The sequence below is a fragment of the Acinonyx jubatus genome, chromosome E2 (assembly GCF_027475565.1).
Source record: "Acinonyx jubatus isolate Ajub_Pintada_27869175 chromosome E2, VMU_Ajub_asm_v1.0, whole genome shotgun sequence".
In the NCBI taxonomy this organism is placed as follows: Eukaryota; Metazoa; Chordata; class Mammalia; order Carnivora; family Felidae; genus Acinonyx; species Acinonyx jubatus.
This window is the reverse complement of record NC_069396.1, coordinates 18,016,507-18,040,493: the sequence shown is the minus strand read 5'-3', so window position 1 is coordinate 18,040,493 and position 23,987 is coordinate 18,016,507. Positions and strand designations below refer to the sequence as shown.

General features: G+C 43.2%; 2 protein-coding genes and 1 pseudogene across 13 annotated transcripts in view; 1 reads left to right on the top strand and 2 right to left on the bottom strand.

Annotated features, from left to right (window-relative positions):
- Positions 1-4: 4 nt before the first annotated feature.
- SLC7A6OS (solute carrier family 7 member 6 opposite strand) lies at positions 5-10,751 on the bottom strand. Its single transcript, XM_053211310.1, has 5 exons — positions 10,524-10,751; positions 10,105-10,399; positions 4,187-4,390; positions 1,839-1,959; positions 5-763 (listed from the first exon to the last, which is right to left on the bottom strand). Exons 1-5 carry the CDS (start codon positions 10,709-10,711, stop codon positions 633-635), a joined length of 939 nt encoding a protein of 312 aa, XP_053067285.1. The 5' UTR covers positions 10,712-10,751; the 3' UTR covers positions 5-632.
- LOC128313325 (cytochrome c-like) lies at positions 7,477-10,098 on the bottom strand (annotated as a pseudogene).
- A 12-nt stretch (positions 10,752-10,763) lies between the features above and the next one.
- The window catches only part of PRMT7 (protein arginine methyltransferase 7), a 45,867-nt gene continuing 32,643 nt past the window's right edge, over positions 10,764-23,987 (top strand). For 6 of the 12 annotated variants that reach the window (XM_027076058.2, XM_027076057.2, XM_027076056.2 and 3 more), the window contains exons 1-4: positions 10,784-10,911; positions 15,176-15,327; positions 15,459-15,636; positions 19,003-19,039. In XM_027076058.2, coding sequence (XP_026931859.1) covers positions 15,542-15,636; positions 19,003-19,039 — 132 coding nt within the window. In that variant the 5' untranslated portion in view covers positions 10,784-10,911; positions 15,176-15,327; positions 15,459-15,541. Of the gene's footprint in view, positions 10,912-15,175; positions 15,328-15,458; positions 15,637-19,002; positions 19,040-23,987 lie in introns of those variants that run through there. The other 6 variants (XM_053211305.1, XM_027076050.2, XM_053211306.1 and 3 more) reach the window with 4 other exon arrangements.

Sequence of the window (23,987 nt, the reverse complement as noted above, 5' to 3'; positions counted from 1 at the left end):
CCCATTTTTAAAGTTAGTTTTTATTAAACATAAGAGTATCACATTCATACATATCCTGTTCTTTCTGGCACCACTGCCAAAGGAAGACAGCAGTCTTTACAACCATTATCAGAGTCAGGAAACAGGGTGGTAGAGACAGCTGTTAACTTAAAACCTCTCATAGCTCAAGCAGATTCTACTTCCATCTCTATGGCCACAACTATCCAGTCTTTGCTGCTATAAGGGACCAACTATAGCCCTTCTAGATTCCATCAAAAGAAAGGCTTTTACTGGAGGCAGGTGGCCGGGTGGTATGAGAAAGCTAAATCTTAGTGTTGAGGAAACAGGAGGCTCTCCTCCACTTACTGGCCTTAGTGTAGGAGTAGAATGGGAAAATCCCCAGGCCAGGAAGCATCATTTTTACAGCATTTTTTCCCCCCAGACTATAGAGTCACTTTTGATTAAGGCAAAGGGGCCCTACTGTTACTGAAAAAGACACACTCCTTTAGCACAGGTTTTCACTGGTAGGAGGGTGCTGTTGGACATGGGTTTTCCCTTCTACTTGTTAAGCTAAGAAACCCAAGGATGTTACTAGGGTGGCTGAAGCTGCAGTTAGAGCCCTCAAGGGCCTGTGATAGAATCTCATGGGATCATCAGTCTGAATCCAGGTCATGGGGACTATCATAGCCAAACTCCTTCTGCACATCCAAAGGGTATTTGCTCCACATCTGTGGTCTGCTGTTGCCTCTTTCCTCTTCACTGAAGCTGTCGTATTCATCAGAGCCTAGAATGATCAAAGAAATGGGCTGTTTGAGTTTCTAGGTGGCCACGACAACCCTTTACCATCTCAAGAAGGTCTGGGTTTTTTGTTCTCTATTCTAAAATACTTGCTTAGTGAAGAGAATTTTGAATTTAAAAAAGCAGGGGAGAGCACCTGGGTGGTTTAGTCAGTTGAGCATCCTACTTCGGCTCAGTTCATGATCTCACGGTTTGTGAATTCGAGCCCCTTTGGTTTCTCTGTCCCGTTCCCCTGCCCTGCTTGTGCTCTCTCTCTCAAAAATAAACAAACAAAAAAAAAGGCAATCCTATTTCTCTACCACTTAAACCAAGTCCCTCAACACTGGAATATTTTTTCATTTCTCCCCCTAAGTATAGGATTTTTTTGTTGTTGTTGTTATAATAGTTGTAGTCATACTGTAAATATAGTTTCATGTCTGCCCCTTTCAACATATCACAGACACTTCCCCAAAAGAATATTCCATAGTTTAATTGTTCCTCCATTAACAGAGACCAAGAAGTTCTTTTTGTTGGCACAAAGAACATAATCACTGAAGGAACTTTATCATCAGAGTATCTCTCCTTCTTCCTTCCCCAGGGTACCATGCCTGTGTTGCAGCTTCCTCAAAATGGTATAAACACAGCAACTTCTTTGAGAAGTTATATAACTAACTTGTCAAAATCCTAGCTCTGCTCCTACTGGCAAACCTCTCCAATACTTTCCTGACTGAGCGAGAGAAGAGACACTGAGATAGGTGTTTCCCTTAATCCCAATCACTAAAGTTAGTGCAATACTGTTCTGGAGACAGGATGAGGCTCAGTGAGCCATTAACTATGTCCCCAAGACCCACAGACAGGCCATGAAAGAACCAAGGGTTCAAACCCAGCCCTGACTGACATTAAAACCCCAGTAGGCCCCCTGGAAACACTGATCTTTGGGGTTCTTAGAGCTCCAATGCCTTGTGGGTGAGCTGCTGGGAATGGTAGAGAAGGAAAGCCAGTTAAGATGTAAGTGAACCGTGCTCACACCTCAGTCTTAGATGCCACCAGTCCCTTCCCATCCAACACTGCCACCCATGTACCTCTGGAATCTTCATCTCCATCACTGTTCTCCTCCTCTGGGTACTCATTGCGCCAGTTACTCTCACTATTCTCATCATCATCATCTTCATAAATGTCTTCTGGTTGCTGGTCATCATTCACCTGCACATCTCAACACAATCATGAGTATAAATCAAAACCTCTAAGGTTGTAGGGGGGAAGCTATTAGCAGACCAACTTGGAGAGATCATTTAAGAGCACTGTGTGAAAGGGGCGCCTGGGTGACTTAGTTAAGCGTCCAACTTCAGGTCATGATCTTACGGTGAGTTCGAGCCCCGTGTCGGGCTTTGTGCTGACAGCTCAGAGCCTGGAGCCTGCTTCAGATTCTATGTCTCCCTCTCTCTCTGCCCCTCCCCTGCTCATGCTCTGTCTCTGTCTCAAAAATAAATGAAAAAAAAAACAAAACATTAAAAAAATTAAGAGTGCTGTGTGAAAATGAGGCAGCCTAGGAGCTGCTTTGAATCTGCTGCACAAGAGGCTATAGTAACCTTAGGCTACAAGATAGTGACAACAGCCCTATTCCCCACTCAGAGTCCAGCTCCAGGCATTACAATCCTGATAGGATGAACTCCACCAGAAGGGAACACACCAGGCTGGGGAGGAGAGACAGCTCTGAGCAGGTGATGGCAGTGATCTTCAAACTTTAGGATAGCCAGGTGGGAGAGGGATTAAATGGATTATGGGTGATGCCAAAAATCAGAACCAAAACTTGAGTGTAAGGGCAGGAAGAGGGACTATGCAATGGTCCAGGGTGGGTTCGTGACTGTGAGACTATGGTTGCAGTGTAGGTATGGGATAAATACGCCTTTCACCATTTTAGAATTTAAGAATAATGATGTCTGGAGTGCCTGAATGGCTCAGTTGGTTATGTGTCCGACTCTTGATATTGGCTCAGGTCATGATCTCATGGTTGTGAGATCAAGCCCTACCTACATCAGGCACTGTACTGAGTATGGAGCTTTCTTGGGATTCTCTCTCTGCCTCTCCCCTGCTTGCACATTCTCACTCTCTCAAAATAAACAAACAATATCAACAAAAGAGTTGAAATGCCTGGGTGGCTTGGTTGAGTATCCAACTTTAGCTCAGGTCATGATCTCATGGTGCCATGATCTCATGGGCTTGATACTGTCAGTGCAGAGCCTGCTTTGAATCCTCTGTCCCCACCCTTTCTGCCCCTCCCCTGCTGGTGGAAAAAAATAATAAGGATGTCAGGAGCACCTGGGTGGCTCAGTTAAGAGACTGACTCTTGATTTTGGTTCAGGTCAAGATCCTGCAGTTCATGAGATCAAGCCCCATGGCAGGCTCTGTGTTGACGGTAAGGAGCCTGTGTGGGATTCTCTCTCTGCCCTCCCCTGCTCATGTGCAGGGGCACGCCCTCTATCTCTCTCTCAAAGTAAACAAACTTAAGAAAAAACAAAACAGAATAATGATGTCAAGGGGCGTCTGGCTGGCTCAATCAGCAGAGCATGTGACTCCTGATCTTGGGGTCATGAGTGTGAGCCCCACGATGGATGTAGAGCTCACTAAGAAAAATAAATAAAGATGTCAGGATGTTAGTTTTCTTCTTCTTTTTAAAAAAAGAATTTTTTTTTTTTAACATTTATTTATTTTTGAAAGACCGAGAGACAGAGAGTGAGCAGGGGAGGAGGAGGAGGAGGGGGAGGAGGAGGAGGAGGAGGAGGAGGAGGAGGAGGAGGAAGAGGAGGAAGAGGAGGAAAAGGAGGAAGAGGAGGAAGAGGAGGAGGAGGAGGAGGAGGAGGAGGGGAGAGAGAGGGAGAGAGAGAGAGACAGAGAGAGAGAGAAATAGAATCTGAAGCAGGCTCCAGACTCTGAGTTGTCAGCACAGAGCCTGATGTAGGGCTCGAACCCACAAACTGTGAGATCATGACCTGAGCCAAAGTCGGACGCTTAACTGCTGACTGAGCTGCCCAGGTGCCCCAGGATGTTAGCTTTCTTAATCCAAGGATCCCCCCCTTTTAAGATATAATTTAAAAAAAAGCTTTTATTACCATTCATGTTTAAGAATTTCTGGTTTATTTTCTCTTTAAGTCCCCATGTTTTTCCCCAAGGGTGGATGGTATAAATGTTAAAAATGATACTGCAAACCTTATAAAAGATGTATTAAGAGCAAACATTATCAATGTAGACCGTCGTTCCCAAAATTTCTTGCACTAAACCCAGGTTCCCAGGAAGCATTTAGAATAAATGTTTCCATTTAAGCAAGAACAAGAAGAGGTAAGAACAACCTTGAACCCAGTGGATGCAAAGCATCCTGACCAGAGAATTGCTTAGGCTACCTCATGCCCCTCATCCTCATGGGTCCCCTTACCAGCTCCCACTCCTGGCTATAGGGCTGCACGGAGAGGATGTTCTCAATCCATCCTGGAGTGGCCATCTCCAAGTAGTAAATGTCATATACATAGTCATCCTTCTGTTCCTCCTGGTGCCCAATTCTTGGTCCATCCTCAGATACAGCCAACCGCTCACGGATCAACTCTATAGAATTGCAGAGGATCACATCTGGGTCAGAGATCTATAAAGAAATCAAGAGATAATACATACATGATCTAAACCATCGATGTTCCAAAAGGAGGAATCTAAGATTTGAGTGAAAGAAGCCTCTCTATAGTTGTCTATGTTAAATTCAAGATTCTTATTCCCATGTCCTACTAGTTTCTTAATTAGCAATGAAATTAAAAACTCAATTATCTCTAAAAACCTAATGTGTAGTTTTTCTTTTGAAATAGACACTTATAGGCTCCTGTCCTTTTGTGCTTGGCTGACAGAAGAGAGCACATGGAAAGATGGGCCTGAGAAGAGGGCCAGCAGAGCTGGCTGGTCTTGTCCCCACGTCTTCTAAGCTCCTTCAGTATGATGTTCTCCCCTTAGGGATCTGCATTTTGTGTGGCCTCCTACAGGGGTCTAAAGGCGATTCCTGGACTCATGACTACCACCACCTGGCTTGCCCACAATGATGTCCCACTTTTTTTTTCAATAAATATTTTTTAAGTTTCTTTTTTAAATGTTTACTTTAGAGAAAGTGTGTGTGTGAGGCAGGGGATGGACAGAGAGAGAGAGAGAGGGAGACAGTGGATCTGAAGCGGGCTCTGCATTGACAGCAGAGAGCCTGATGTGGGGCACAAACTCATGAACTGTGAGATCATGACCTGAGCCAAAGTCAGACGCTTAAGTGACTGAGCCACCCAGGTGCCCTAATGATGTCCCTCCCACTTTTAATCACAAACCAGGAGTGAACTCCCCTATAATCCTACTGCTAGAAAGAATAGCTCAGGATAGATTGCCCCAGAATAGAACTGGCCCAGGGAAGAGGTACTCCAGGGCAACAGGCTGTGTCATCCGGAGTAGCATAGGTCAATTTGCAAACCCAGGGGGGCATGCTACAAATGACCCCTCTCAAAGGGTTCATCGGAGGAGGCTGTGTAGCTCAAACCAGATACCATATTGGGAGGAATGTTGCATAGCTAAGGCAGATAAAGGGAGACCAGACATGTCACTTTTTGTGCAGGCTGTTGACCAACCTCAAAACTGTTCACAAGCAAAGTTCTGGCTCCCATTTATAAGCCCCCCACCCTTAGTCCAGCAAATCATGCAGCCATTAAAATATTTACAAAGACTAGCAAACAGAAAAATGCCATACTCTGAAGACAATAAGCTGATTTTATACTCTGAAGACAATAAACTGATTTTACTCCAATTACCTTTGTGATGGGGGTAAAATAGGTGATTTTTTCCCCTTTTTACTTTCCTGTATTTTTTCTTTAAAAAAAAAAAATTTCTTTTGTTTTCAAATGTTTGTCTATTTTTGAGAGAGACAGAGAGCACAAGACAGGGAGGTACAGAGGGAGGAGACACAGAATCCGAAGCAGGCTCCAGGCTCTGAGCAGTCAGCACAGAGCCTGCTGTGGGTCTTAAACCCAGGAACCGTGAGATCATGACCTGAGCTGAAGTTAGTCGTTTAACCAACTGAGCCACCCAGGCACCCCTCCTACATTTTTTCAAAATTTCTATAAGGAACATCTATCATTTTTATAAAAGAAAAATTATTCTTTAGTCTATGTGTATGCTGGTATAAACATACATACTATCTTGCCAGTCTTCATGGTGATCACTTTAATGGTGCAGGCAGTTGTGTATGTCAATTTGTCAGTTTTTAGCCTATATTTACAATGCTGCAATGAATGTGTTTCCTGCATGTGAAAAATGGGGATAAAACACCTACCTCATAGGGTTTGCATGAAGATTAAAGGAGTTAAATTAAAAGAAAACACAACAAGGACTTAGCATAGTACTTAATGCACAGTAATTACTTAGTAAACCAACAGTAGCTTTTGTTAAGACCATAGCGGTTTGCTTCTGAATTATTTCCCTAGGATAAATCCTGGGGTTGAGATTACTAGATAAAATGAACTGAACTTTTTCACTTTAAAAAATATATATAGGGGTGCCTGGGTGGCTCAGCCGGTTAAGCGTCCGACTTCGGCTCAGGTCATGATCTCGCGGTCTGTGAGTTCAAGCCCCACGTTGGGCTCTGTGCTGACAGCTCAGAGCCTGGAGCCTGTTTCAGATTCTGTGTCTCCCTCTCTCTCTGGCCCTCCCCTGTTCATGCTCTGTCTCAAAAATAAATAAACATTAAAAAAAAAAAAAAAGAAAAGAAAAATATACAGTGTATAAAAAATATATACAGTTTTTATTTTTTATTTTTTTAGAGAACTCAAGAGAGGGGGGAGAGGAGCAGAGAGAGAGAACAAGAGAATATTAAGCAGTCTCCATGTTTAGCGCAGGGCCTGACCTGGGCGCTTCGGTTTGATCACATGACCCTGAAACCATGACCTGAGCCAAAAATCAAGAATCAGAGGCTCTACCAACTGAGCCACCCAGATGCCCCAGAACTTTTTTACTTTTTAAGATTTCCTATTAAATAGTACTTTATTTGCTTAAAATTTAAGTGGTGTCAAATTAATGAGAAATGTAATGTGGCAAAAAATACTGTCACTACTTTTGTTAAATTTCTTTATATGTTTGGATGGCTTTAGAATCCCAACAATAAAATAAATTTAGGTAGGGGTGCCTGGGTGGCTCAGTCAGTTGAGTCTCTGACTTCGGTTCAGGTCATGTCACAGTTCATGGGTTCAAGCCCCACATCAGGCTTTGCTCTGACAGTGCTCTGGATTCTCTGTCTCCTTCTTTCTCTGCCCCTCCCTGACTTGCACACATGTACATGCATGCACACTTTCTCAAAAATAAAAACATTAAAAAAATAAAAATAGGGGCACCTGGGTGGCTCAGTCGGTTGAGTGTCTGACTTTGGCTCAGGTCATGATCTCGCGGTTTGTGAGTTCGAGCCCCGTGCTGGGCTCTGTGCTGACAGCTCAGAGCTTGGAGCCTGCTTCAGATTGTCTCTCTCTCTCTGCCCCTCCTGCATTCACACTCTGTCTCTCTCTCTCCTTCAAAAATAAACATTAAAAAAAAATAAAAATAAAAAAATAAATTGAAGTAGTTTTAAAATAAGTCCCAAGCTATTTTTAGGATTGCTGATAAAGTCATGCTGTTTTCCAAAAGCCTTGCATCAATTGTAAGCACTACAATTGTGTACCTTGCCAGCAGTGCTATCAATCTTTCCCCTGCTAGTCTAGTAGACATAAAACCCCAAGTTTGATTTCAGTTTAAATCCATTTTTAAAAAGATAATTACTATGGACAAGCATTTTTTTAAACCTGTGATTAATTCTACAGCTGTGTTTTTGAATAGCTGTTTAAAAGACAATCCTGAGGGGCGGTTAAGCGTCTGGATTTTGGCTCAGGTCATGATCTCTTGGTCTGTGAGACTGAGCCCCCTGTTGGACTCTATACTCACAGCACAGAGCCTCCTTGGATTCTTTCTCCCTTTCTCTCTGCCCCTCCCCCATTTGCACTCCTCCCCTCTCTCCAAATAAATAAACATTAAAAAAAATATTTATGGTACATATAAAAAAAGACATGAGACATTTTTGTTTTGTAATAAATAAGGCGGTGGCCAATTACTACTCCTTAGTAGCTCTTTTTTTGAGATAAGCTATCAAGTCTGTCCTTTTCTCTGTCTTCTTAATGTCAGTGAAGATCATTTTTGTTCCAGGGATGTACTTTCTGGGATTATCTAAATACTCTATCAGTGTCACCTCTCCCCAGGGGTTCTTTGTTCTTGTTGGCATCTGTGTAAGAAAATCCAGGGGCCTGACCTATCTTGCACACACTGGACCATGGAGATCTGGCTCAGTCTTGTGTTTGCCTTGCCTCTCGTTTCGACAGTATGGCACGGGGCATTCTTTTGGACAAAAATCTTGCCTTTCTCAACGTCACCCATTTTTAAATTGCTTTCTTCACATGGAGACTGAAGATGCCCACTGGCAAGCCGGATGTCCCGCTCTCTGATATGCAAACATTTTTCATGTGTTTAGTTTTTATTGCATTGTCGGGAAGTGTGTGTTCACATCCTTCATCAGCTTATATACTAGTTTTTCTTTTAAAATTGAATGAGCTCTTTGGTTGATTCAATTCCACCAAACGTTGGTTTACTTTTTAAGCTATTTGACTTATAACTCATAAATCAGTTTTCAATTAGTTTTGGTAAAAGATGTGGCTGTCATCATCATGCACAAATTGTTATCCAAGTATACCAGCATCATGATGAAATATTTTTTGCTTGACATATTTGTTACTAAAATTTCAGTTTTTAAACTTTAACTTTTAAAAGGAGTGAAGAGTGAAGTTTATTAAGTTTTTTTTAAGTTTATTTTGAGAGAGACAGAAAGAGAGTGCAAGCAGGGGAGGGACAGAGAGCAAGGGGGACAGAGGATCTGAAGCAGGTTCTATGCTGACAGCTGAGAGCCTGATGTGGGTATCAAACTCACGAACCATGAGATCATGACCTGAGCCAAAGTGAGAGGCTTAACCAACTGGGCCACCCAGGCGCCCCAAGTTTTTTTTGTTAAATCAGTGGGGGGTGAACCTTTTAGTTTGAGAGTTTTCTATTTCTATAGTCTGAATACAGGTAGCCTTTGTTTTTTGGAACTGAAGTACAAAACAAATTTAGTAAATCTAACAATGGAAAGACCACTGGATTAAATGTGAAGAGACTTGCATTCTAGACTTAAATCTACCTCAAACTTGATTCGCTAGGGAGAACTAGTCCTTTAACCTTCCTCTGATGAGATTTTCCATCTGTTTTATCTTTATATTGCTCAAAACCCTCCAGTAATTACCCAGCTAAGGGTGAAGGCACTGTGTCCCTGAAAGCATCTTCAAGGGGCGCCTGGGTGGCTCAGTCGATTAAGCGACCAACTTCGGCTCAGGTCATGATCTCACGGTTTGTGAGTTTGAGCCCCGCGTCGGGCTCTGTGGTAGCAGCTTGGAGCCTGCTTTGGATCCTGTGTCTCCCTCTCTCTCAACCCCACCCCCGCTCACACTTTGTCTCTGTCTCTCTCAAAATTAAATAAACATTAAAAAAAATAATAAAAAAAAGTACCTTCAGGGTCGGGGTATCTGGGTGGCTCAGTCAGTTAAGTGTCCAACTCTTGATATCAGCTTAGGTCGTGATCTCGGGGTTCGTGGGTTTGAGCCCCACATAAAGTTCTATGCTGACACCTCAGAGCCTGGATGGAACCTGCTTTGGTTTCTGTGTCTCCCTCTCTCTCTCTGCCCCTCCCCTGCTCCCGCTCTCTCTCAAAAATGAACAAAAATTAAAAGTATCTTCAGGGTCTAACAGGAATCCTTTCCCAAATTCCTTATTATTCTCCCAGAGTTCACTGAGCTCCAGGCACACGGGTCTTGAAAACACCAAACTGCCTTTTCTTCACATATCCACAGTACTTTGCCATTCACCTCCTCCAAGTCCTCACTGAAATGTCATTTTCTGAGACCCTCTCTGTAATGGAACCAATCTTGTCCTGCCCCCCCTTCCCTGTACAGCCCTTATTAAATTTGCTTTCTGTTTCTCTCCTCTACCTGAACGTTAAGTCCTCAAAGCTATATCCACAGAACCTAAGAACAATGCCTGACACATAGTGGGCACTCAGTAAATACTGTTGAATGAATAACTTAATCTGTAAAAGGAGGTTATCTCGGCTGATAGATCATTCATTCATCAGTAAGGCGAAGCTGTGTGCCTCCTCTTGACTGTATGCTAAGTGCCCAGACCCTGGCACTATCTGTCCGCGGGAAGGCCAGCGCTCTGCTCCCAGCGGCTACTCACTTTGGAGGAGACTGCGGCGGCGGCGGCGGCGGTCTCTGGGTCTCCTTCCTCGTGGACTAGGTCGAACAGCTGGAAGCTTCCGTCCTCGGTGGCTTCTGGGTTTCCCGGCACGTCTTCGGACTCTAGGCTACCCGACGGAATTCCTGAGGATCGGCGGCTAGAAATCACCCTGTAGCGGCCCTCCTGTCGGATCTCCCGAGCCGAAGCGCGGAGTTCTCGGCGGATACGCTGCTGGCTGCCCCGGGAAGGGCGCAGGGCGGCTCGAACGAGCTCCTGGACTGGCTCCTCCTGGGAGGTGGTAGGGAAGAGCAGCCGGGGTAAGCAGGCGGCTCGTCAAGGGGTCAGGGATACAATTTCCCCCCATTTGCGCCCTAAGATCCCCTTCAGACATCGGCTCCATCCCGCCCAATACCTGGGAGCGCACGGTGGCCACCAACTGGAAGACGTTATTCTCTGGCCCTCTCTCCACATCCTCTGGAGGTGTCTTTTGGGCTACCGACTCGACGCCGCCCCTCCGCAGGCGCTTACAAGAGAGGACAAGAGCTTCGACAGCCTCTGCGCTACGCTTCCGCTTCACGCGAAGCACTGCAGTCCTCCCGGCCTCCATACTGGCTGTCGCGGAGGACTCTGGGAACCCGGGGGGGGGGGGGGGGTACGACGGAAGAGCCTTTAAGTTCCGCTTCCGGGCCTCGCTCCCAGCATTCTCAGCGGGCCCTGAGAGATCCCGCCCCCGTACGCCGGCTTCGGCGTGGTGGAGGTAGCGGCGGAAGTGAACGGAGCGGTTCCCGCTGCGGGTGAGGCGCAAGGGTAGGTAGGGAAGGTGGGGTTGCACTTAAGAGTCCCCGGTGCCGCCATCATCCGGCCGTCAGCCCAGCGGCTCTGGCCGACCGACCTGATGTGGGCTTTCTAGGCCACCGGGGTATGCATCTCTCGAGGACCTTTCTAGAGTCTGCACTGGGCGGCGGTGGGGAGAGCCTGGGCCGGCAAGAAAACTGGGATACGGTTGGGCCCCGACTTTGTAGGGTGACCTCTACGGGGACCTGGGTTTTAGTACTTGGCGTCTCCCTTCAGCTACAGAAATTCGAACCGCAGTCATATGGAGCTCCAGCCATCACATCCTTAATTGACCCACGCTTCTCTGATTCGGGGAACTGCTGATGGGCTCGCTCTTCCCAGTTACTGTGTTCTGAGTAGTTGGAAACCAGTCCATTCACCACACGCTAGTCAGAAGGGTCTTGTAAAAGCGTACATCTGACGCGGACGTTTTTGTGCTTAAGACCTTGAGTGGTTTCCAGCGAGTGAGGACAATATCCAAACGCGTTTCCGAAGCCGGCATGGTCCAGTGTGATTTACAGTAGCCCACGCTTAATCTATCATTCTCAATACTTTTGCTGGAAGTGCTTCAGTCATTCAGGCTTTTGTCAGTCTTGCTTATATACACAGGTCTTTTTTCCCTTAGGACTTTTTCTTGGAAAAGTAGGGGTAAGGTTTCCAGAAACATAAGCACTACTTTTCTCTCTTACCTTGTGGTATCTTAATTGCCACCTTCCTCAGAGAGTCTAACAATTAACCTTGTTAATTCTCTTTCATAGCACCCTGCCTGTTTCCTTTCTTGCACTCACATAGTTTGTGATTGTATATTTAGTCTCTCCCTTATTAGAATCTAATCCCTTGGAGGATAAAGATCTCCTTCATTTTACTTATGGGAGTTCTCCAGTCCCTAACGCAGTGTCTGATATTGTATAAATTTTACTAAAATTTGAATGAATGAAGCAGCTATCTGCTCTGAAATCTGATTGGTAATCCATTTAGGGCTTGGCATGGTGGTTTTCATTCCAGCCTTATAAACTATCATGTGAGTTCACAGGTCTTTTGAATGAGGAGGGGGTCAAAATAGCTCCTGAGTCTGGAGTGTGAGGTCCTTTTGGGAGAGGACAAGTCATAATAATAAAAGGGATTTATCCATAGGAGATGTGTAGTACTCAAAGAGGTTACAGGACATGGTTCCCATCTGCAAGCTTTATTTAAACTTACATGAAACTAGTAACTTCTCTAAGTTATGAAAAAACTATAGTCCTATTTATAGCCTAAGCAACAGCACAGACAAAAAGGAAATTCCATAGATTAGAGTTCTGTATTACACTCTTAACCTTTAAATAACTTCAGAATTGATCTCACATGGCCCACAGGATAAGGGTTTTAGGACTCTGCACAGTATGTACCTCACTGATATGTTTGACCTCTTGTTCAGTTTCACTTCAGTTAAACTGGTTTATTAACTGTACATGACTAAGTCTTTCTGATCTGGTGAAGTGCCCTCTCCCTCCCATGCCCATCTAAATCCTAGCCATCTTTTAAGCCTTCCCTGAACATTCAGCCAGATATGGTTATTTCTTTCTACTGTGGCATTTTTTGGACACACTTATTTAAAGCACATTACAGATTCTGATAGTTGGAGATACTCTTTAAAAAAATTAACATAGGAGAGGTTCACAGCTGATTGTGGCAAAACTTTTTAACCTGTGGGTTGCAACTCAGTTAAATTGTGAAATCGGGCACCTGGGTGGCTCATTTGGTTAGGCTCAGGTCATGATCTCACGGTTCGTGCATTCAAGCCCTGCATCAGGCTGTGTGCTGACAGTGCAGAGCTTGCTTTAGATCCTCTGTCTCCCTCTCTCTCTGCCTCTCAAAAATAAATAAACATTGAAAAATGCTTCTCAAAGTAAAAAGTAAAATAAACATTGAAAAAGTTGTGAAATCAGTTTAGTGGATCATGATCAATTTAAAAAGAAAAATCAGGGCGCCTGGGTGGCTCAGTAGGTTGAGCACCTGACTGTTGATTTCAGCTCAGGTCATGAGTTTGAGCCCTGCATCGGGCTCTGCACTGACAGTGCAGAGCCTGCTTTGGATCCTCTGTCTCTGCCCCTTCCCCACACATGTGTTCTCTGTCTCTCTCAAATAAGTAAACTTAAAAAAAAGAAAAAAAAATACAGTAGAATGTATCAAACGGCTTTGCCCATAGGAAGGCTAAACACTAGTGAAAGTTTGTATGTACGCATGTGTGTTGTGTCTTTATGTAAAGTATGTTTCTTTCTGGTGTTGCCAGAAAGTTTGGGAGCCACTAGAAGAGAGGATGAGTAATACTGAGATTTTAGAAGTAGAGTTTCACTGAAGGACAAATTGACTACTTTGAGCCAGACCACTGACTGCCTGAGTCTTTTAAGAAAAGATTTTTCCCCATCTTTTATGAGAATTAAGTGTTTAGTCTAAATAACTTTGAGAGAAAGGCAATAACTCTGGTCAGTAAAATGCCTCAGGGATGTTTAGGGACCTATGGACTAGGCATTTTTTCTAAGGTTTCCTGAAGATAGATCAGTGTTTAACAAGAAATGAAGGGGAGTGTAGAACACTTGAGGTTTTCTGAAGGTAGGTGGGAGGGTGCTGGTAGAGCCCATACCTGCTGACAGGTGCCTTCAGACTTTGAGCTGTGGTGTTTCTCTGTCAGAAATAGATCTCTGCAGAAATAGGGCATACAAGATGAATCTGGAGAATTTGAAGGATTTTTTAAGATGAAGAATTTTTTTAAATTTTATTTATTTAATCTGCAACCAATGTGGAGCTTGAGCTCACAACCCCAAGATCAAGAGTTGCACACTCTTCCAACTGAGCCAGCCAGACATCTCTCGATGAAGAATTTTTAAAAATTACTTTTAAAATCAAATATTGAGTAGGTAACAAGTAATCATTATTAAAAATTGTAAGTCATAAAGAAGGACAGTATCATGAACATCTTTCTTCCCACCACCCAGTTTTATTTATTTTTTAATGTTTATTTTTGAGAGAGAGGGAGGGAAGGAGCCTTTGCAAGTTGGGGAGGGACATAGGGGAACAGAGGATTCAAAGTGGGCTCTCTGCTTTCAGCACAGAATGCAGAGGCTTGAACTTACCTGACCCAAAGTCGGATGCTTAACCGACTGAGCCACCCAGGTGGCACTTCCCCATCCTGTTTAAGAAGAAACAGTACTATTACTTTGAAGCCCCCTGTATGGCCCTCCTTGATCCCAGCCTTTTCCCTTTCCTCTTAGGGGTAACCACTATCCTTATTCCCTGCTATGCTTTTTAGTGTGATCCCTGAAGAATATATTGTTCTTGGGGCGCCTGGGTGGCTCAGTCGGTTGAGCCTCCAACTTCGGCTCAGATCATGATCTCAGGGTCTTTGAGTTCGAGCCCTACATCGGGCTCTGTTCTCACAGCCTGCTTCAGATTGTGTCTCCCTCTCTCTCTGACCCTCCCTCATTCATGCTCTGTCTCTCTCTGTCTCAAAAATTAAAAAAATAAACATTAAAAAAATTAAAAAATATATTCTTGTTTGGCATCATTATAAATGTTATAAAAATGTTATCATTACGTATTCTGTGATTTGCTTATTTATTTATTTTTGGCTCAACATGATATTTTTGGATTGTCCACACTTACAGCTGTGATATATTTGTTTAGATGAAAGTTTTCCTACTTTGTTTGAATTGCTCTTTGTATTTTTCCTTAAACTAAGTGTTTAAAAACTTTATTTTTGAGAGAGAGAGCGAGAGAGAGAGAGCAAGCAAGCAGGGGAGGGGCAGAGAGAGAGAGAGAAAGAAAATCCCAAGTAGGCTCTGAGCTGTCAGCACAGCCTGATGTGGGGCTTGAACTCACAAACCGTGAGATCATGACCTGAGTCAAAACCAAGAGTCAGATGCTTAACTGACTGAGCCACCCAGGCACTAGTGTTTAAACTGTTTAATATCCTGAGGCAGTATTGGTGGCACTCTTTTCCCACTACCCCAGCCTCTTTGTTTCTTCTTTCTGGTTAACCACCTGTTTCCTTTGCTTTATTTCTCTTCTCATCTGCCTTTACCTTGAGGCTGTGTCGAGTTGCACCTGTGAGGCTCATTTAACCTGAAATCATTGGGGACTGCCAAAGTTTCCAGATAGCTTTATGAATTTATGTTAATTACAGTTTTTTGATGTTACATGCTGAATGTAAAACCAAATAACTTGTGGGAAAGATTAAAATACTAATTTTTTTTTTAAGTTTATTTATTTCGAGAGAGAAGGAGAGAGAGAGAATTCCAAGCAGGCTCCATGCTGTCAGTGCAGAACCCAGCTTAGGCCTTGGACCCATCCACAAACCGGGAGAACGTGACCTGTGCTGAAGTCGAACACTTAACCAACCGAGCCACCCAGGTGCCCCTAAAATACCGATTAACAAATAATTTCATTGGCTTTGATGCTTTTGTTCATTTTATGATTTTTTTTCTTTTTTTTTGTCTTTAAAATTATTTCCTTCTACATTTTGGGCATTATGATGTGAATAGATTTCTGATGATTAGACCTGTCCACAAGAAGTGAGCTGGCAAGGCTGCTTTTCTGTGGTGAAACTGAGAAGCTGATTGGCGCCATGAAGGTCTTCTGCGGGCGGGCCAATCCAACCACTGGCTCTGTGGAGTGGCTGGAAGAGGATGAGCACTATGATTACCACCAGGAGATTGCAAGGTAACAAGGGCGTGTTCACCATTGGTTGCAGCTGGGTGGGGACACTGGCTCTCAAAGTAGGAGCCCTAGAATCCTGTCCGAATGTGGAATAAGCTTTACCCAGTGCTTCTGATCAGGGCAGATGTTGGTCATGAGCAGGTCTGCTCAGCCAGGTAGGTTTGTGTGGGAATTAGGCAAAGTCATTTCTGTGTAGAGAGTCAGATATCATGTAACAGCTTTATCAGGGTCTCAGAGGATCTGTCTAGTGGAGCAGAGAGGACCCACCTCAGTAGTACTAGTGATAATTGAAGAGTTTATGAAATTCATTCATTGTGTCACTGAAATGGAGACACATTTATCATATAGCTAAATTCTTTTGAATGGAAAATGTGAAAAATGCATTCTTCCCTGACTTGGGAAGGGATATTTAAAACTGTTGAGTGCGTTACTATTCTTTAGCAGTCATTAAGTGCATACAACATACTAGCCCTGTGGTGGAGCTAATGAAGAAGATGGGGCTCCCATCCTCAAGGACCATGCAGTTTTTTGTAAGAGACAGACATGTAACGAATCATGACACAGTGAAGAAAGGCCACTGGACATGGGTGCAAAAGTTCATGGAAGCAGTAAGAACCAGCTGGGCTGGGGGGGGTGGGGGTGGGGGCGGTGATATGTGAGTGATTTCCCAAATCCAAAAGGAGGGAAATTGCTTTCTGAGCAGCAGGGATCACGTGTAACAGTTTGGGGGATGGCTAGCAGTTTGAGGTAGCTGGAATGTGGTACAAAAGCAGGGCTCTGGTGAGGGTACCGAAAAGGTAGGCAGGATCATATTGTAAAGGGTGGTAGCAAAATGCAGGAAGAGGAGCATGAGGGTTAGTCTGGGCTGTGTCGTGTCTTAACTCTGACATTGGCTAAGCTCCTTAACTTCCTTGAGCCTCAGTATGATATAAGTTTCCATACATGTAATAATGTACATTTCCTCACATATAAAGCCTTATTTTAGGGCTCTTTGATGGGTGACAAATACAATGTGTGGTATGGAATAAGGGCTCAAAGATACTACCTTCTTTCAAAAGATTTTGAACATCATTTTGTAAGTGATTGAGATGTTAAACTGGGGAGAAAAAAGATTAAGCTGCATTTTGGGACATTTACTGAGAGCGATGTGGAAAGTGGGTTGGAGGGAGTGGAAGCCATTTGGGTGGATATTGCAACCCTACAGGTGAGGCAGTGGAGGTGGGGAGACAGCTTTGAAGGAGCTTGAGTTTTAATAACTCATTGGTTCAGTGGTGGAAGGAGAGAGAAGTTCCAGAAGCACCCAAGATTTCTGATTAGAGTGACTAAGTGGATGGAGCTGTATTCTGTGAGAGGGATGACCACAGGAGGAATGGGTGTTGCTGGAGAGAAGGTGATGGAGATTAGGTATCTGGGTTTCGTCATCCAGGTAGAGATGCAGTGGGCCGATAAACATGGGTCTGGAGCCAGTTTGCAGTTATTAGAATTCAAGATGGAAAAGATGGCAGGCTCTGAGGGAGGGTGTGTGATGAGAAAGGTAGAGGGCTGAAGAAAGAATCTTGGAATAGAGGAGGCAGGAGAACCAGGAGGGAATGGCCAGCAAGTGGAAAAGAAGAAAGTGTTTCAGGAAGAGGGAGTGTCCAACAGAGACAGAAATCCTGAATGTTAGTGATGGAGTGGGTTGATAGTGCTTAGGCAGAATGATGTCTGTGGAGTGGTGGGGAGAGTGGATGATGAGGCTATGAAGATGGAGACCAGAAATGCCTCTTGGAAGGTAGGGAAAGACAGAACCAGATTTCAACGAAGCATTCCTAGGTGGGTTCACATGTAAAAGCCATGGTGTGCCATTAAAACGAAAAGAATGCTATTCTTCTGGTACAGTGCTCCTCGGCGTTTAGAATATGAGCTGCCTGTGTCACAGTTGTGTGGGGTACCAGTTCAAGTGCGTATTTCCAGACTCCAGCCCAATTTTCTGGATCAGGATCTGTTTGCATGTATCGTGAGAATCTGCATTAAAAATTTTTTTTTCAGTATTTATTAAAAAATTTTTTTATAATGTTTAATTTTGAGAGAGAGAGAGAGAGAGGAAGAGAAAGCACGACTGGGGGAGGAGCAGAGAGACAGAAAGACAGAGAATCTGAAGCAGGCTCCAGGTTCTGAACTGTCAACACAGAGCCGGATGTGGGGCTCGAACCCACAGACTGCAAGATGATGACCTGAGCTGAAGTCAGCTGCTTAACTGACTGAGCCACCTAGGCGCCCCTAATTTTTATTGGTTTTTGAGAGAGTGCAAACAAGGGAGGGGCAGAGAGAGAGGGAGACAGAGGATCTGCAGTGGGCTCTGCACTTAGAGCAGCTAGCCCGACTCAGGGCTTGAATTCACAGACAGTGAGATCATGACCTGAGCCAAAGTCAGACTCAGTTCAACTGACTGAGCCATCCAGGTGCCTTGGCAATGTGCACTTAAAATAAGCTCTCCAAGGATCCCTGGCTAGCTCAATCAGTAGAACATGCAACTCTTGATTTCAGGGTTGTGAGTTTAAGCCTCATGTTGGGCATGGAGTCTATTTAAAACAAACAAAAACAAAAAACAGGTCTCCAGTGATTCTGTTGTTGATCTGAAGCTGGAGGTCCTCTGTTTAGTGAAAGCACCTTAGCTCTCACCTGCATCTCTCAGAAAGCATCTTTGGGCTGGGCCTGCTGAGTTCTGGGAGCTTATCCTGACCCTGCCAGAGATTTTTCAAGTTTGTGAATTAATGGAAAGTGCAGGGCATGATACCCCTCACTTATACAGCAGGTACATACTTTCCCTGATCCGTCTCTGCAGTGTTGAATCTGTGATTATTGTAATGTGCAAATGTATGCAAGATTATGTAAAGTATTAGACAAATTGAGTCTGAGTTCTGGAGAGAAAAAAAAATGTGTGACATATAACATGATCAGCATGCTGGTGGCTGTGACAGGGCTAACTCCCAGACCATTTTTAGCTGTGAGGTTCTTTGCTGAAAGTAAACATCTTTAAGATTTTTTTTTTCCTGCAATACTAGAGAATTTTAGCTTATAACTCTACTAAAATAGTTTAAAATGGGCCTGGGTTAGAGATGAAAAGTACAGCAGAGGGAACATTGTTATAATGTTGTATGGTGACTCCACTTAACATATTGAACATTGAGTATAGAATTGTGAATCAATATGTTGTACACCTGAAACTAACGTAACATTGCATGTCAATTATAGTTCAGTAATAAATAAAAAATAAAATGGGCCTGGATGTTTTTCCATTTGACTTAGGAATGCATTTATATATGTGAATGCTCTCATATGTTAATGGATATCATTAATAGAGGTTTCTGACCTTTTGTTTCTTTTTAGATCCTCCTATGCTGATATGTTACATGACAAAGACAGAGTAAGTGTAAAAGGAAACCATTATCTTGCTGTGGTGTTGAAACCTTTAGTTAGTTACAAGATCAAAAATTTCCTCCAGAGACATGATGTTAGAATAATGTACAGAGGCAGTATGGTGTAACGAGTGGTCAGGAAATCAGTTGGGAGGCCTTGTCCTACTTCCAGCTCTGCTGTTCATTTGAGTGTGGCCTTGGAGAAAACATGGGACCTCTGCAGATCTTGTTTATTAGGATTTAAAAGGAGTGGGATATACTAGCTGATCTCCATAATCTCCTCTAGATACAGATTCTCTAATTACACAGTTTTACCTCGTGTAGTCCGTTTGTAATTTTAAAATCATATCTCTAGAGGCCACTGCAGACTGTTTTGTAAAAGCAAATTTGACTTCTGTTGCACTGTGACATTTCATTCAGCTTTTTGTTTGTTTGTTTCTTTTTGTTTCATCTGAGTTTTCTTTTCCTGTTTGAATTATGTTACAGTTTTGGTGTTACGATGGTTAGCAATGCAAGCTTTCCTGGTCTACCAGAGTGCTTGACTGGTCATTCTCATCTGGATGGCTCAGAAATGCAGAGGCTTGAAGGCAAAGGATTCAGGGCCAAGCTTAAGAGCTAAGCAGTGTAGGGTAAGAGAAAGATCAGGGCACATGGTCAGGTTGGTCATGAGGCTTTGTTGTTGGTGTCTACTTCATCCAGCCCTGGTTAACTGCTCAGTATGCATACTTCTTGGCAACATCATGACATAACAGTCTCCTTGAGCATCATTAGTGTGTAGAATACACCAAAAGGGGCTAGGTGCTTCCCTGATTTTTATCAAATAGCTGAGTGCCTTTGCTGAGCTATTGGGGAATTATAGGATGTGGACAGACATTGCTTCTGGATCTGACTAATTCTCTCTAGCTTAGTGGTCTTGGCTTCTTGCTGGTTTCTTGAGCTTGTGAGCCTCTCTGATTTTAGTATCATCTGCAAAGATGATCCTTTTTGGCTCAAATTCCAGGGGATTTGAACAAATGGCATTGCCATTCATTCAGTCAGCCAGGCAGAAAAATGGCACCCTTTTCCTCATCTGAGCACACAGTCTGTCATCAAATTGTGTGAATCTTTCAACCCTACTGCCTGCTCAGACCTCATTTACTAGTGTTGACCTCTCTTCTTTTCTTTACATAGCAGCCCAAGGGGTCTTTCTGAAATGCCAATCTATGTTATTCTTCTGCTTAAAACCCTCACAACCCTGTTTAGCACCATCCTCGGTGTCCTCTCACTGTTGTCAAGTTAAAATCCAAACTCGTTTGAGGAATGTTCCTACCTCTTCATTAATTAACCCCCCCCCTTTTAAAAAATATTTATTTTTGAGAGAGACAGAGTGAGCTGGGGAGGCACAGAGAGAGAGGGTAACACAGAATCCGAAGCAAGCTCCAGGCTCTGAGCTGTCAGCACAGAGCCTGACACGGGGCTCAAACCCATGAACTGTGAGACTGTGACCTGAGCCGAAGTCAGGTGCTTCACCAACTGAGCCAGCCAGGCATCCCCCTTTTCTTCTCTTTTTATATTGAGTCCCATGTTTCCTGGTTCCCCTGTGTTCCTCTGTGGTTCACCCTCTCTTTTTGGTGAAGCACATTCTTCCTTAGTGTCCTATGAGAGGGTGCATGGGAGGTGAGAGTTTAAAAACTTTGCTAATCTGAAAACTTCTTTATTCTGTCCTTACAGTTAAGACTTAGGCTGAATTGGATTCTGATTGGGAAATCACTTTTTGTCAGAATTTTGACATTATCCATTTTCTTTTATTTATTATTATTTTAATGTTTATTTTTGAGAGAGCGAGTATGAGCATGGGAGACGGAGGGGACAGAGGATCTGAAGTGGGCTCTGTGCTGACACCAGAGAGCCTGATGTGGGGCTCAAACTCAAAAACTGCGAGATCATGACCTGAGCTGAAGTCGGACGTTTAACCAACTGAGTCACCCAGGTGTCCCTAAAGATTTTAAGTAATTTGTATACCCAACCTGGGGCTTGAACCCACAACCCCAAGATCAAGAGTCACATGTTCCACCAACTGAGCCAGCCAGGCACCCCCTATTCATTATTTATTTATTTAAATCTTTATTTATTTTTGAGAGATAGAGAGACAGCGTGAGCAGGGGAGGAACAGAGAGAGAAGGAGACACAGAATCCAAAGCAGGCTCCAGGTTCTGAGCTGTCAGCACAGAGCCCGACGCAGGGCTCGAGCCCATGAACTGCGAGATAGTGACCTGAGCTGAAGTCAGACGCTCAACCGACTGAGCCACCCAGGCGCCCCACTATTCATTTTCTTTTAGAATTCAGTGCTGCTATTTTAAGATTTATTACCATTCTTACTCTATAAAAAACTTTTTTATTGTGACAGACATAGAGAAGAGTATAAAATGTGTATGTATAGTTTAAAAAAGAATAGTAAATGTTCATAGACTTACCACTCAGCTTGGAAATAGAACATTACAGTTACTTACAATTCCCCTGTGTACTCCTAGATTGCATTCCTTTTTCTCCCCCTAGAAGTTTCCACTGTCTTGAATTTTATATCAGTCACTGCCTTACTTTTCTTTATAGTTTTACCATCTGTTGTATTAAAAAAGTAAATTCCTAGTTTTGCCTGTTTGTGAACTTTATATAATGGAGTCATACTGTTTAATCTTTATGACTTTCTTCTTTGCTCACCATTATTTTTGAGATTCATCCATTTTTCATGAGGCTGTAGTTCATGCATTTTCATGATGTATAGATTCCATTGTATAAATATATCCTCGTTATTCTGTTGGTAGACCTTGGGGTTATTTCTAACTTGTTGCCGTTGTACGTAGTGCTCCTAGAATATTCTAGGACCTGTACTCTGGGACACTTTTCTCTAGGTTGGTATATCTAAGAATGGAGTTGCTGCCCGTTGAGTTTGTTCAACTTTATGAGGTAATGTCAGATGTCTCCCAAAGGATCATGCCATTTTACATTCTCATACTTGTGTATGATAGTTCTTCTTTCATGTCCTTGCCATTATTTGGTATTAACCAATTTACATTCTTGACAGTCTGATAGGTATGATTCAGCCTGTCATTGTCAGTTTTAATTTGCATTCCTCTGGTTACTACTGAGTATGAACTCTTTTTGTTCATTGGCTTTTCGTGTTTCCTCTTTTTTTTTTCTTTTTTTTGAGAGAGAGAGAGAGAGAGCATAAGCACGGGAGGGGCAGAGCGTTAGGGAGACACAGAATCCACAGTTGGCTCTAGGCTCTGAGCTGTTAGCACTGAGCGGACATGGGGCTTGAACGCACGAACTGCGAGATCATGACCTGACTTGAAGTCGGATGCTTAACTGAGCCACCCAGGTGCCCTACATGTTTCTTCTTTTAATACTTAATTATTTATAAGAGTTCTTTAGTATTTTGGGTACTGACCATTTGTCAGTTACATGTATTGTAGGTGTCTTACTTTATGGGTTGTTTTGTCATCTGATAAATGCAAGTTCTTAAATTTAATGTCAGGATTTATTTTTTACTCTTTGTTGGCTGGTACTTTTTGTCTCTTGTTTAAGAAATCCTTCCCTTTGCCAAGGTTTTTTTTTTAAGTTTATTTATTTATTTTGAGAGAGAGAAAGCACGGGCAAGGAGGGGCAGAGAGACAGAACCCCAAAGCAGGCTCTGCGCCATCAGTGCACAACCTGATGTGGGGCTCGAACTGTTGAACTGTGGAACTGTGAGATCATGACCTGAGCTAAGGTCAAGAGTCCCACACTTGATCCAGGTGCTGCCCCTTTGCCAAGGTTTTTTCTTAAATTTTTTTTTTTAACATTTATTTATTTTTGAGAGACAGAGTGAGACAGAGCATGAGTGGGGGAGGGGCAGAGAGCAAGGGGGACAGAGGATCTGAAGTAGGCTCCAGGCTCTGAGCTGTCAGCACAGAGCCTGATGCAGGGCTCAAAATCACAGACCACGAAATCATGACCTGAGCCAAAGTCAGGTGCTTAACCGACTGAGCCATCCAGGCGCCCCATTAATTTTTTTTAACATTTATTTATTTTTGAGAGAGAGAGAGCGAGAGAGAGAGAGCACATGCAGGAGGGGAAGAGGCAGAGAGAGGGGAGACACAGAATCCAAAGCAGGCTCCAGGCTCTGAGCTGTCAGCACAGAGCCCGATGCAGCGCCCAAACTCACAAGCTGTGAGATCATGACCTGATCCGAAGTTGGATGCTCAACCAACTGAGCCACCCAGGTGCCCCTCCTCTGCCAAGGTTTTAAAGGCTGCTGCTGATATATAAAATTTCAGTTGATTTTTATTTATTGATTTGAAGTTCTGTAATCTTAAGTTTTTTTTAATGTTTGTTTATTTTGAGAGAGAGGGAGAGAGCACGTGCATGCACTAGGGGGAGTGGCAGAGAGAGAATCCCAAGCAGGCTCTGAGCTGATAGTGCAGAGCTCAAAATGGCCACGCTCTCACGAAATGTGAGATCATGAGCTGAAATCAAGAGATGCCTAACTGAGCCGCCCAGGTGTACCTCAAAATGTATTTGCTAAAAGTTGTTTATAATCTTTAATCTTTCTAATATTGGCAGCATATATAGTGGTACCGTGCTCTTTCCCCCACCCCTTATTCCCAGTTTTTGCTTACTTCTTTTTCCCTTTTGTTTTTTGACTTATCAGAGGCTCATCAATTAGATTTTTGAAATAACTTTTATAAAAAATTTCTATAAAATCTCCATATTTGTTCCCTGGTTCATTAATTTTTGTGTTTTATTATTTTTATTCATCTGCTGATTTAGAGATTATATTGCAGTCCTCTTTCTAATTTTTTGAGACAGATGCTTACCTTATCTCTTGTCTTTTGTAATGTATTTCTTTCCAAATATTGCTTTTTGCTATCCCCTGAGTTTTGATAATGTAATTTTAAAAAGTTCAGTTCTAGATATTTTCTAATTCTCTTTTGATTT